Consider the following 15071-nt stretch of genomic DNA (forward strand, 5'->3'; position numbering starts at 1 on the left):
CCCTCAGGAGACCATCCGTCGTCTCATCAGGAGCATGCCCAGACGTCGTAGGGAGTGCATACAGGCACGTGGAGGCCACACACACTACTGAGCCTCATTTTGAATCGTCTTGAAGAATTTCCACAGAAGTTGGATCAGCCTATGTTCTCATTTTCCACTTTGATTTTGAGTATGATTCTGAATCCAGACCTTAATGGGCTAATGATTTTGATTTCCATTGATCATTCTTAGGTTATTTTGCTCTAAACACATTCCTCTGTCTAATAAATAAAGATTTTCAGCTGAAATATTTCATTCATCGAGGTCTATATTGTGTTTTTAGGTGTTCCCTTTATTTTTTTGAGCAGTATACTTGGGGTCAATTGTCCAAAGTAAAGGGGAGTGCAGAACAGAGGTGAAGAAGACAGAGCAGGCAGAGTGGAGAGGGTGGTGAAGAGTGTCAGGAGTGATTTGTGACAGAAGGGTACCAGCAAGAGTTAAAGGGAAGATTTACAAGATGGTAGTGAGACCAGCTATGTTGTATGGTTTGGAGACAGTGACACTGATGAAAAGACAGGAGGTGGAGCTGGAGGTGGCAGAGTTGAAGATGATAAGCTTTTCATTGGGAGTGATGAAGAAGGACAGGATTAGGAACAATTATATTAGAGGGACAGCTCAGGTTGGACGGTTTGGAGACAAAGCAAGAGAGGCAAGATTGAGATGGTTTGGACATGTGTGGAGGAGAGATGCTGGGTATATTGGGAGAAGGATGCTGAATATGGAGCTGCCAGGGAAGAGGAGAAGAGGAAGGCCAAAGAGGAGGTTTATGGATGTGGTGAGGGAGGACATGCAGGTGGCTGGTGTGACAGAGGAAGATGCAGAGGACAGGAAGAGATGGAAACGGATGATCTGCTGTGGCGCCCCCTAATGGGAGCAGCCGAAAGTAGTAGTAGTAGTAGAAGGGACCTCGTCACTTCAGGCATCCATAAACACAGGAATAGTGATTTATGGAATACAGAATACAGGCTGTTAAGCTTTATAAAATCCTATTATCAGGTATTTCACTTAAAGTGTCAAACTAACACACAAATCATTAATTGTGATAATAACCTTTAAATTTCAGATAAGTTATGAGTAGAACTTTCTAACAGGTGGGCCGTACAATAGAACTTTGTATTTATAAGCCCTTATGGAGGTGCTTATTACTATTTACCAATCTCTACAGAGCCTCATATATAGTGTCATAACACATTATAAACATACTTATGGTACATTTTAAGTACACTCCTGTCCTACAGTATTGTTAACAAAATGTGGAATGGTTCTACTTACCCAGGTTCTGCCTGTATTCAGATTTGAGTCCAATCTGCAGCAGGTGGTTCTCATAGAGAATTCCGTTGTTCTTACACACGAATCTGTGGTCCGTATCAGTCCATAGGCACAGAAACACAAATACACATATGACTCTTGAATTTTGTAAAAGTGATTGTAAAACAAAGCCTTTGTATTCTTACTTTTGTGCATTCACGTCGTTCAAAAATGTCTAAAGAGCTATGTTTGTATTTAGTTATCTGAGCTTAAATATAAAATATGCAAATGTGTAAACTAAGACTGGAAAACCTAGGGCGAAATCATAGTTGTATAACATTATCTGGAAATATGTCAAGAAGATTTGTACTTGAAGACACGCTCAAATGTAAATGTACATCAAAAATGTTAATCACCGTGAATCACAAAAGTTTATATATAGCACTCGATATGTAGTATGCATAACATTTTACATTTCACTTGTCTACACTAAGGCACATTTGACAGTGATGTCAAACATCTGTGTGATCAGCCAATTAATGTTCTTTCAAAAGCCAGTTGACTGATCGTAGGTTCTGCCCACCCTGAGTGTTTACCACTCTCCATGATAAACTCCTTGTTATGATCGGCACAAAAAAATCTGAAGATGATGGGTGTACGGGTAGCGTAGTGGTCTATTCTGTGCCTACCAACACGGGGATCGCCAGTTAGGATCCCCGTGTTACCTCCGGCTCGGTGGGGCATCCCTACGGACCCAATTGGCCGTGTCTGCGGGTGGGAAGCTGGATATGGGTATGTGTCCTGGTCGCTGCACTAGCACCTCCTCTGGTTGGTCGGAGCGTCTGTTCAGGGGGGAGGGGGAATTGAAGGGAATAGCGTGATCCTCCCATGTGCTACGTCCCCCTGGTGAAACGCCTCACTGTCAGGTGAAAAGAAGTGGCTGGCGACTCCACATATATTGGAGGAGGCCCTCCCAGATCGGCAGAGGGGGTGGAACAGCGACGGTTTGGAAGAGAGGGGTAATTGGCCATATACAGTTGGAGAGAAAAATGGGGGAAAAGCCAAAAAAAAAAGAAAAAAAAAGATTATATATATATATATGTGTATATATATGTATGTATGTGTATATATATATATGTATGTATGTGTGTATATATATATGTATGTATGTGTGTGTATGTATGTATGTATGTATGTATGTATGTATGTATATATATTTAAATATATTTCTGAAAACATTCTGCAACTGATTCGCTGGACAATGAAGATTTTGCTTCGGGACCACTTGGGTGTATTTTATGCATTTTGGGCTGCTGATCACAAAAATGACCTTAAAATGTTCCATACCGTTTTGGAGATATAACCTATTTTTGTGATTTCCAGTCATATTTTAAGTCTACTAGTATGTTGCCCTCAAAGCAAGCTGTGTTGGTCAGTCCCAGCATGCCTGGGCAGCACTCAGTGTAGGTGCTATGCAGATGTTGTCTTAGGCAGCCTGGGCATGCTGAGTCAGGTTAGATGCTGGCAGACAGGCTATAAAAGCTGCTCACATGTACACATCCTGTTTGGACGCATGTGATGCACATGTTCTTCAGGCAGTGGCATAGTGAGTATACTTAACAACAGGATTTATTGTCTTCAGGAAGATTTAATACAGCAGAAATGTCCCGTCAGTGATGCAGCAGCTGCAGTACATCCTGTTACATCTGTGGTGAGGACACACTTAAGACTTAAAAGCCCCCCCAATGACTGCACTTATTAAGAAAGCCTATGAGCTCCACTTCAGATGTAACATTGGTGACCAAGAGAAACCATGGGCTCCTCACTTCTGTTGTGCAACATGTGCAGTCAACCTGAGAGCTTGGCTCAGAGGTATTCGGAAGTCAATGCCATTTGCAGTCCCAATGATATGGCGAGAAGAGGAGGATCACGTGACGGACTGTTACTTCTGTCTGACCAATGTATCTGGCTTCTCTACTAAAAATAAGAAATCTATTGAATACCCCAACCTGCCTTCAGCCATGAGACCAGTGCCACATGATGACAGTTTGCCAGTACCGAAGCCATGAAGCCTAGATGAGGCAGATGAAGATGCCACAACACATGAACCAGATGTGGAAAACGACACTGATCCAGATGTTGAACCTTTATGTCTGGTTACTGTCATCTGATAACACAGCCAGAATTAAATGACCTGGTCAGGGACTTAGATTTGTCAAAACCTAAAGCAGAACTACTTTTACAGATTTACAATTTCATTTAGCAGATGATTTTATCCAAAGCGACATATATCTGAGAGTTAATACAACACAAGCAAGGATCTAATCAGAAGGCAACAACACAAGTTAGCATAAAAAAACTAGGTTCAAGTCCGATAGGATATAGATGTCAACAGGCAGTGCACAAAGGCAATGCATAGGATGCATAGAAGCGTTTTTTTTTTGTAGAAAGAGCTGGGTCTTTAGTTTCTTCTTAAAGATGGAGAGGGACTCAGTGGATCGAATGGAGTTTGGTAACTCGTTCCACCACCGGGGAACTACAGAAGAGAAGAGTCTAGCTAGTGACTTAGGGCCCCACTGAGGCAGAAGTGCCAGACGCTTTTCATTGGCACAGCATAGTGAGCGGGACTGAGTGTAGACCTGAATGAGGGAGTTCAGGTAGGCAGGAGGAAGCCGTTTTAGTTGCTGTTTTGTAAGCGAGCATTAAGGTTTTGAATTTGATATGGGCAGCTACTGGCAGCCAGTGGAGGGGTATAAACAGTGGGGTGACATGTGCTGTTTTGGGTTGGTTGAAGACCAGACGTGCCGTCGCATTCTGGATCATTTGCAGAGGTTTGAAAGTGCATGCAGGGAGACCTGCCAGTAAGGAGTTGCAGTAGTCAATGTGTGATATTACAAGAGCCTGTACCAGGAGTTGTGCTGCATGCTCACACAGGTAGGGTCTAATTTTCCTGATATTGTATGGGGTAAATCGGCATGACCGAGCAATCGAGGCCACATGAACCTTAAAGGGTAGTTGGTCATCAATCATGGCACCCAGGTTTCGGGCAGACTTTGTGGGCATGAGTTGGGCTTATCCGAGTTGGATATTGAACTGTTATTGTCAGGATGGACTGGCTGGGATGACAAGGAGCTCAGTCTTAGATAGGTTAAGCTGAAGGTGGCGTTCTTTCATCCATGCAGAGATATCAGCAAGGCATGACGATATCTGTGCCGAGACTGTGAGGTCATCTGGCAGGAATGACAGGAGGAGTTGGGTATCATCAGCATAGCAATGGTATGAGAAACCATGGGAGTGGATGATTGTACCAAGTGAGGTGGTGTATATTGATAAGAGGAGGGCACCGAGCACTGACCCTTGAGGCACCCCTATGGATAAGCTGTGCAGTTTGGACACTTCTCCCCTCCAAGATAATCTAAAAGATGTCCCCGAGAGGTAGGACATGAACCAGCGGAGGGCAGTTCCTGAGATACCAAAATCAGTGAGTGTGGAGAGGAGGATTTGGTGGTTAACCGTGCCAAAGGCAGCTGACAGATCTAGCAGCAATAAAGCTGAGGACTGACCAGAAGCTCTAGCCAAACGCAGTGATTCCATTACCGACAGGAGCGCAATCTCGGTAGAGCAACCCCGCTTAAAGCAAGACTGATTTGGATCATACAGATTGTTCTCAGAGAGGAATTCAGAGACTTAGTTAGAGACTGTGCCCTCAAGTATTTTTGAAAGAAAGGGTAGGAAGGGTAGGGTGAAACCGGTCCATAGTTTTCAACCTGGGCTGGGTTGAATGTAGGTTTTTTGAACAGTGAGGTGACCTGGGCTTGCTTAAATGCGGTGTGGAACACACCCATCGTAAGCGAGGAGTTGATGATGTGTGTGACTGCGGGGTTAAGTGTGGGGGAAATGGTCTGTAGGAGGTTGGATGTTAACGGGTCCAGCAGAAGCTTGGAGACTTCCTCCTCATTCAGGTGGGAGAATGAGATGAGAGAGGCACTGTTAGCTGGCAGCAGCAGACAGAGTTGGTCAGGCTCATAGAACTAGTTACTGATTGCAGAAACCTTATCAGTAATGTACGAGGTGAACATGTCAGGAGTGAGCAGAGTGGAGGTCGTCGGAGGAGGCAGATTGAGGAGTGAGTTAAAAGCAAAACAAATTTTTCAAGCATCAGTGACGCCACAGAGCTTGTTCTGATGGTAAGTAGTCTTAGCCACGGACACTGATAGTCACTGAGGTCAGTGGGCTCTCCAATTTTACGCCATTTTTTCTCTGCCACTCTGAGCCACACCATTTGCTCTCTGATGACTTCAGTGAGCCATCGACTGGGGAGGCATTACGAGCAGGTTTGGATGCTAGAGGGCAGAGATTGTTAAGAGAGGAGGCTAGTGAGGAACAGAGTGTGTCTGTAGCCTCGTTGACAGGGAGTGAAGAGAATTCATTATGAGGAGGCATGGAAGCCAAGACCTCATTGGAGAGCTGGGTTGGTGTATGGGACTGGAAGTTTCGGCAGAAGGAGACCTTTTGTGGAGGACGAGAGGATGTTTCAGTAAGGAGGCGGCAAATTGAATAAAGAAGTGGTCTGACAGATGTAGGGGGGTGACTGTCAGATTTGCTGTGGAGCAGTTCCATGTCAAAATCAGATCAAGAGTATTGCCTGCTTTGTATTTGGGAGGGGTGGGGGACCTGTTTGAGGTCAAGAGGACAGAAGAGACAGGAAGTCAGTGGCTTGGGGTTTTTCAGTAAGGATATTCATGTCTCCCATGACAATCAGTCATTGTCAGTCAGTCGTTGTCGTTGTCAGGAGTGGCTGAGAGCAACATGTCTAGTTGGACTACAAAGTTCCCCAGTTGACACCCTGGTGGGTGGTATATGACAACCACAAATAGCTTAATAGGAGCATTAACCATGGTTTCATGGTATTCAAAAGAGGAGTTGTTGCTTAGCGGAGAAAGCTTAGAGAATTTCCAGTCTTTGGAAATGAGGACACCCGTACCGCCTCCACGCCCAACAGAACAGGGTGTGTGTGTGAGAAAGCAGAGTCAACAGACAGTGCAGCCGGTGTGACAGTGTTTTCTGGATGTATCCAGGTTTCGGTCAGTGCTAGTGACAGATTACCAAGTGCTTGGATAAATTCTGTTTTATTTACAGCCGATTGGCTATTCCATAAGCCAAAACTGAAGAAGGAATGAGTAGAGGAGGCTTTCCAGAGTGAACAGAGGTTCTCAGGGTTGCATTGTCTGCGACAGATGCGATTTTTTTTTGGATAATCTTGAATGACAGGGATGTCTTTGTAGCACATGGTGGGTGAGGCAGGCAACAAGAGAAAATAGTAGAAAAGGGAATTACCAGTCAGTGTCCTTGCTTGGTGGACTCGCACAGGTAGACTCACAGGTCTTTACCCAATTTGGTCTTGACACAATGAGGGTGACACACAAGGGCTGACGCCACAGCGCAGCTGTGTGTTTAAATACCAAGAACTACCACTCAGTTCAATCTCTTTTATAAGCTGTTAGTGAAAATACCGCCCCCGTTTGATTTTCATAACAAAGGAAGCAATAGAGGGCGTGTCCCGCATCTGCTGACCCAGCTATTGAAGCTCAGAGAGTGAAACTAGCAAGTACTCAGCTCAACAAATCCTGATAAAGACCTAAATCTGAATCAAAACTCAAAATAAGTTTTCAATCGCTAACCAATGACTTAAATCTCCTATGTTCAAAATCAGACCTTGTTCTGCCGGGTTTAGTTCAATCTCTCTTATAAGCTGTTAGTGACAATCTTACCCTGTCTGATTTTCACAACAAAGGAAGCAATAGAGGGCGCGATCTGTGACTGCTGACACAGCTATTGAAGCTCAGGGAGTGAAACTAGCAAGTGCTCAGCCCAACAAATCCTGATAACGGCCTAAATCCGAATCAAACTCAAAACAAGTTTTAAATCACTTACCAAACTTACTTGGGCGGCACAGTGGCCCAGTGGTTAGCGCTGTTGCCTCACAGCAAGAAGGTCCTGGGTTCAAACCCCAGGGTTGTCCAACCTTGGGGGTCATTCCCGGTCGTCCTCTGTGTGGAGTTTGCATGTTCGCCCCGTGTCTGTGGTGGGTTTTCTCCGGGTGCTCCGGTTTCCCCCACCATCAAAAAGATATGCATGTTAGGGTTAATACTCCTGTCTGTGCCCTTGTCCAAGACATGGCAAGAGGAACTGGAGTTGGTCCCGGGTGCTGCACAGCAGCTGCCCACTGCTCCTAGCTACACAGCTAGGATGGTTTAATGCAGAGCATAATTTCCCCACGGGGATGAATAAAGTATATCAAACTCAAAATAAATAAATAAATAAATAAAATCAAACGACTGGAATCTCCTATGTTCAAGATCAGCGCTTGTTCTGCTGGGTTTAGTTCAATCTCTCGTATAAGCTGTTAGTGAAAATCTTACCCCATCTGATTTTTGCAACAAAGGAAGCAATAGCGACTGCTGACCCAGCAAGTGCTCAGCCCAACAAAGCCTGATAATGACCTAAATCCGAATCAAAACAAGTTTTAAATCACTTACCAAATGACCGCAGTCTCCTATGTTCAAGATCAGAGCTTGAATCACAGAAATCACAGACATGCAATGAAATAAATAAAAGCTGAAACAAATCATTCTCTCTACTATTGTTCTGACATTCCACATTCTTATAATAAAGTAGTGATCCTAATTGACCCAAGACAGGGAATGATTACTAGGCTCAAATGTCAGGAATTGTGAAAAGCCGAGTTGAAACGTATTTGCATAAGGTGTATGTAAACTTCCGACTTCAACTGTAACTATGAGGCGCTCAACCTTTTGACGTATGAGTTACTCACATTTTTTACAGCATTAGCCCAGCCAGCTAGTGCTGGAAATTCTTAAATCAACCCCTGACGTCATCCCAAATGACTGATCACACAGACACTCCAAGTCACTGTCAAATATACCGTAGTGTAGACAGAGAGCAAAATGTCAAGTTAAATGCCTTAATCGAGTGTGACATAGAAAGTTGCATCTGTACATGTCTATTTACATGTCAAATGGAATTTATACATTTCTTTTGCCCATTTCCAGATGATGATATATGACTACAATGGGGGTCTTTTTTTAAGTTTTAATTTAGACATTTTAAAATATCCATATACGTGTAGGAGTACAACTTGACAGACATTTACAAGCGACATGTGAAAGTGATAACACAATATCTTCCTCTCAAACCTGGAAAAATTCTCCTCAGACACATCTGCAGGTGATGTGGTGGGGCTGTCAGAGAAAACATCAACTAGAAGACTCGGTCCTGCTGATGGGGCAGGATTTAGACCCAGCAGGTCGGTGGAGGGATAGGCGGAAACCTGATAGAGAGACATGACAGGAAGATGATGCAGTGAAAGAGCATTTACGTATGATCAAAAAATAATACCAATTTACAACACACCTGCTGGAAGTCGATGTAAAAACCTGAGAAATGGGAGGAAACCGGAGCACCTAGAGGAAACCCACGCAGACATGAGGAGAACATGCAAACTCCACACAAAAAGGCCCTGGGACAGCCTGGGGTTCGAACCCAGGACCTTCTTGATGTGAGGCAACAGCGCTAACCACTGGGACACTATGTCACCTAAATGTTGAACTGTTCTACACACCACTTAACTGAAATCCATTCTAAGGTGAAGCTGTACATCCATGTAATCACAATATGTAGTCAACATCAGCCAGCCAAACTCAGTTTAGCCTTAATACTTACATCGGTGTAAAAAAAAAAAAAAAAAAAAAACCCCAGCCACTGAGGATGCACAAGCCAGTGCATTCTTAGTGCCGGTCCACAGCCCAGATAAATGGGGAGGGTTGCATCAGGAAGAGCATCCGGCATTAAACCTTTGCCAAATCAAATACTTAAATCTGTGTAAAGAAGTGTTTCAATGAATACATCTTCTTGTTCCCTGTTTTTCAGGGGTCGCCACAGCGGATTTCATAGTTTCTATCAGTACTATGTGAGGGCACAGCACCAAAGGCGGCTGTTGTTAACCCGGGCCTCGACTGATCCGGAATAGTCTTAGTCTTGTCAATCTGTATACTGACTTGAAAAATTTATATCAGATGCCCTTCCTGACACAACCACTAACCCTGTGGATGGGGGCACAGGTAAGGCCCTGGATGCCATCCCAGTATTCATGGACTTGTGCCCATGCCTGTCGCCTATTTTTAATGAATATAAACTTAGCACAAAAAGTAAGGAAATGTGTGTTTGGTAGATGATGTCTTTGTTGTAACGATGCTTCTTGGCAATGAATCTTATATCAGGCAGCTGATGGTCAGCACCTGGGGTACCAGAAGCTCAAAACAAGAGTCAATAGCAACAGCAAAATAAGCTGTTTGGCATTGGCAGAGAAGATTTGGCAAATTTTTCATGGGCGCAACCCACATACTCAGCTCTGCTGCTCATCCCACAAATGCATGTTCCTTACAAATGTGGCGCCATTTAAAAGGCAAATAAACAGGCTTTCCAACGGTATAAGATTTACTGCCAAGAAGCATTGTCACAACAAAGACATCATCTACCAAACACACATTTCCTTACTTTCTGTGCTAAGTATATATTTCATACATGCTCTGATCTTGAACATAGGAGATTGCAGTCGGGTGGTAAGTGATTTGAAACTTGTTTTGAGTTTTGATTCAGATTCAGGCTGTTATCAGGCTTTGTTGGGCGGGGCACTTGCTGGTTTCACTCTCTGAGCTGCAATTGGTGGGTCAGCTGACGTGGGTCACACCCTCTATTGCTTCCTTTGTTGTGAAAATCAGACGGGGGCAGGTTCAGCTGTGGTACTTCCTGGTATTTAAACACACAGCTGCACTGTAGCGTCAGCCCTCATTGTGTTAAGACAGGAATTGGGTAAAGACCTGTGTGAGTCCACTGAGCAAGCACACTGACTCGTAATTCCCTTTTCTACTAATTTCTCTCATTGCCTACCTCATCCACCATGTGCCCAACCTATTGGTTTAGGTCGTTGTGCCACTGTAGTGTTTATAAGGGTGGGGACACCTGCAGTTACTGTATTGTTTATAAGGGCGGGGACACCTGCAGTCACTGTAGTGTATATAAGGGTGGGGACACCTGCAGTCAGGTGACACTGAAGAGGTCACTTGGATGATGATGAAACGTTTCTGTCAGTAAATGTGTCCACATGAACTGACTCAACTTTCTTTAATTTTCTTACTTGGATTATTGAGCATCAAGACATTTCTTTCAGTAAACATTGTGTCCAGATGAACTGATTCAGCTTTCTTTGACATGCTATATCTTGGAACTACTTTTTGTTGTTATTACGGCCACGGGTGTGTCTGTGTCCATATAGTTGTTTTGTGTTGCCTTTTTGTATTTAATTCTCACTCTAAATTCAGGTATCTGCCAGGTGCTCCTCATCACCTAATCAACTGGTCAACAAATCATCAAATTTCCATCAGCTGTGCAGTCTCCCATTTAAACCCCCACATGTCTTCAGTTCGCCGGCCAGCTAGTTCAGTTTGTGTGTTGTAGCTACTTTGTGTTTGTAACATCTGGCCTGTTTTCGGTTAAGTTTGCATTTTGACTATTTTGAGCTATGTTTAGCCTTTAATTTGTTTAGTTCTTTTGAGCAAGGGGATCAAGGTAAGATGCCCATGGGCAAACACCCCATTACGTAGCTTACCTCTGTTAGACACGCTAGGTTAGGAGTGGTTGCCACCCTCTGTCTTTAGGCTTGGTGCTTTTGAGCACTGTCGGGGGGGGGGGGGGTACTTTTTGTTAGCAGTTTGTTGTTTTGGCAACCGTTCGGTTCCCTTGTCCTGTCATGGTGTTAGTAAATATTTATATTTAAACGTGTATGTCTCACTGTGTTGCACCCTCACCTCACTGTTACCCAGTACATTAATTGTTGCACCCTCTCCAGACCAAGGGACGTAGCAGTTGAGGAACATCAGTGTATTACTATACACTGGAGCCTGTTCACAATGCATACCATGCAGCTTATCAGCCGTTTCAGAGGGAACACACCTCAATCAATAAGCTGAGAAATGTGAACAGGCTCCAGTGTGTAACAATACCCTGTGTTTTCCAACAATAAAAAGTAGTTCCAAGGTACAGAGAGGAGACTCAAGCACTGAACATGTGTCAAAGATGTTATTTTGTATTGCCGATGGCTAACCAGGTGGTTTTGTGTGTTTTATCATGACTTAAAAATGTATTTATTATCCAACTCAATTTGCTACTTTACATTCTTTTGCTTGTTTGGTGAGACTAGCAGCCAGATCTCTGACTGACCAACCAAGATAACGTCCATGCACTCATATCACCACTAGTGGGTAAACTATACAACCTTGTGTCAATAATGCCAAAATATCATTTAAACATTGTTCCAAAAATCACTGCACTGTTAACTGACCTACGACATGAGGAAGATATTAATAAGGACCTCGCTCACTAACGTGTTTTCCCTGGAACTTAACGAAGTACACTTCAAATCTCTCTTTCTCCTTTTTGTCCTTCCTATTTAGTCTGTACCATCCTCTCACTTATTTTTCATTGCTTTATTTTGAGTTTTCAACATCAGTTGACCTCCAAAACTCTTACACAAGAATCTGCAGGCACCAAGAACAAATGGGCTTCTTTGACTGACAAATCGATCCTGACCGTTAATTTCCTGGTCACTTTCTGTGATCAACATAACAGCTCTATTATCATTATTCCTATTATTATCACTATCATTACTGTTAGCATTATTATAAGATTTAACAAGGGCTGTCTGTTCTGGCTCCATCTATCCAGACAAGAATTCGGTTTAGATTCTGAAAGAACAAAACAAGAGAGACCATAAAACTTTGCTGTTATTAAAGGGACACAACATGAAGCAACAGGAGAAAACAGCGCAGGCCAGGGATGTTGTAGGCAAAAGGTCCAAAAAAGTCCTTCAACACAGGATTGTTTTTTCTCTGCATGCTGAGTTAGACCTTGAGAGAATGCTTGGCAGTCAAGTAGAATAATAATGAAAGGGGGATACCAGGGGAGGAAGGCTTAAAGTTAGTAAGACCAACCCAAACATGGGTTGACAATTCGTCATGCAGCCAAACCTGCGAGTCTAGCTGAGCAAGACAATCTCTGCCTGCTTCTGCTGTACAGCACCAGCAGGCTTGCATCATGCTACACCCCTGACTATTCTTAATGGTCTGGCTCTCCTGTTCGAGCCTGACCAAGTGCACACACATGCTTCACTGTACCATGGTCCCGCCAGGGGGCAAGAGAGGAGCAGAGGAGGGAGCGAGGGAGCTCTGCAGGAGGGACAGAGAGGAGATGGGACGGGGCCTGTTGGTGGGAAGGTATACTGGAGCCAGCAGGTTTGACACCAGTGAGGGGGAAGACTGAGGGGGGAGAGGGAACAAAATCGTTTAAAGTGAAAGTGACTGATAAAAACAGGAGGGAGGAAAACACACAGAAAAGGAAAGATGGAGAAATTAAGAGAGGGAAGGGAAAAGTGACGGTAAAGATCGACAAATTGCTGGGGAAATACCAAAACAGTAAAATAAAGAAGCTGAAAACCCAATATCAATCACAGCAGGAGTGTGGAAAAGATGAGCACTATGGCTGAGTAAGACGAGTAATGTGTGTACTGCCAGACAAGGCCACACACTTGTCTTAGTATTTGCAATCTAACAACTCAAATCTTTCTTAAGTCTCTTTACTTCTGTAGAAATGTTTCTCATGACAAGTACTAATGAAATTTAACCACCTGTTTGCTCTTTTAATATCCATGCCATGAAAAATTGATTAGAAACATTTTGTCTTCTATTTTTTCAAATCAGAACGTCAACTTAAAGCTGGGGCAGTAGTTACTACAGAACATTCAAATCTCAGACGTACTTTGCTAGAGGAATCAATGTTGTTGCTGTGTTCGGGGCCACCATTGACATTGCGCTCCTTTTCTTTGTCCCACTTGGTGTCGTCTATGTCAGGAACATTTCCTGGCCCCTTCTTCCTCTTCAGTTTGGCAAGGATGGAAGACTCCCTTTCTGGGAAAGGAGGCATCTCCTCTAGGACAGTTGCCTGGTAAAGGTCAGAGGAGAGAGCTATTGAAAAACGACGAATAAATAAATGGAAAAGAGCGAGAAAGGAGCAAGCGAGAGCGAGAAGGGGGGTTAGAGAGAAATGTTTAGTGAGCGAAAGAAGATGAAAACACTGAACACCAGACAGATCCTTTTGTACCATCCAGAGAGCTACAGCACCACCGACTGGTAGGAATCAAGTTTTACAGTCTACACGTGACGTAACTCACCAAGATGTCGGTGCTGGCGATACAGCTCAGCCTCAGATACTCAACAGCTCTTTGCTGCAGCTCCACATCTGCGTTGCGAAGCTGGCTGTCAGAGCGCAGTACCTCCTGGATGGTGGCCTTAACTTCTGGGAAGAGGTTGATGAATTTGATATAAGCGGAAAGTAGCAGAGCCCGTGTAGGAACAGAGCATAGGTGGAACTTGGAGTGGAGAAGGTTGAACTGCACCAGGGGACTGAAACACAGAAGATGTATGGACGCACAGTAAACTGGTTTATTCAGTATGACAGGATCTGTTCAGCACCCAGTTACATCACAGTAAACGGACTAACAAGAACCAGGGCTGTTGGGCTGAGATGAAGAAGATGAAGACAGGGAAGAGAGCAATTACTACTAAAGCTTTATGACAGAGACATCTGCTCTTCATACCTTTCATAATAAGGCTCAAGGAAAAGTCACAACTATTAATATAAGAATTCAACGATTTATTATTCTTATCTAAAATGTTGTGCACATTTATCAGCGTATCGCTATTAGAATTCTATACAGGCAAACTAGGCTGAACAGAAATTAAGTTGAACCTAAAAAACATTTTCATTACAGACCTGGTGGTTGGGACTATCGGTATGCTATTCGTACCTGGAACGTGAGTCACCAGCAATCAGATTGCCAAATTCCCCCAGGATGTAACCCCCCACTTTCACCAAGTTCTCATGGCAGGCAGAAGCCTGCAGTGCCTGCAAAGAATAAAGTAGGGCTGAGATACAGGATTTCCACGATCACAAACATGGGCTATTCAGAAAGTGTCATCCAGGCTTAAAGCTATAACTCTGAAAATGAAGTTGTCATTGGAAACAGTCATTGTGAGGTTCTGTTCTCTCCACTGGCACTGCTAACACGTTCACTGTAAATTCGTCACTTTGCAGAGATAATGATATCGCCGTGGAAACACTGTGAACGCCACAAAAAACATAAATTTATCAACAAAACACATTCACGCTGTTAACACCTAAATGTTGGTGAGCACAGCCGTTGGCTGTTGGTGGCACGGTGGCCCAGTGGTTAGCACTGTCGCCTCACAGCATGAAGGTCCTGGGTTCGAACCCCGGGGTTGTCCATCCTTGGGGGTCATCTCAGGTCCCCTTCTGCGTGGAGTTTGCATGTTCTCCCCGTGTGTGCAGTGGGTTTTTTCCAGGTGCTCCGGTTTCCCCCACCATCAAAATGACATGCGTGTTAGGGTTAATACTCCTGTCTGTGCCCCTGACCGAGGCATGGCAAGACCAACTGGAGTTGGTCCCTGGGTGCTGCACGGTGGCTGTCCACTGCTCCTAGCTACACAGCTAGGATGGGTTAAATGCAGAGGAATTTCCCCATGGGGATCAATATACTATACCATACCAAATACCAGCCATAGGTTTGTATTACAAACCCCTGAGAAACTCCCTAAAAGACTTAACAGTTGAACGCATTGCTCAGTGATCAT

General features: G+C 44.0%; 1 protein-coding gene across 2 annotated transcripts in view; it reads right to left on the minus strand.

The window, feature by feature from the left end:
- LOC130111786 (AP-2 complex subunit alpha-2) overlaps window positions 1-15071 on the minus strand; it is a 48478-nt gene that overhangs the window by 13986 nt on the left and 19421 nt on the right. For both annotated transcript variants that reach the window (XR_008810171.1, XM_056279068.1), the window contains exons 12-16: window positions 14228-14325; window positions 13592-13823; window positions 13180-13362; window positions 8505-8638; window positions 1312-1394 (exon numbers count right to left, since the gene is read on the minus strand). Coding sequence is in view for 1 of the 2 variants with exons in the window: in XM_056279068.1 (XP_056135043.1) it covers window positions 1312-1394; window positions 8505-8638; window positions 13180-13362; window positions 13592-13823; window positions 14228-14325 (730 nt within the window). In the remaining variant the exon portion in view is untranslated. The remainder of the gene's footprint in view (window positions 1-1311; window positions 1395-8504; window positions 8639-13179; window positions 13363-13591; window positions 13824-14227; window positions 14326-15071) is intronic.

The sequence above is a fragment of the Lampris incognitus genome, chromosome 4 (assembly GCF_029633865.1).
Source record: "Lampris incognitus isolate fLamInc1 chromosome 4, fLamInc1.hap2, whole genome shotgun sequence".
In the NCBI taxonomy this organism is placed as follows: Eukaryota; Metazoa; Chordata; class Actinopteri; order Lampriformes; family Lampridae; genus Lampris; species Lampris incognitus.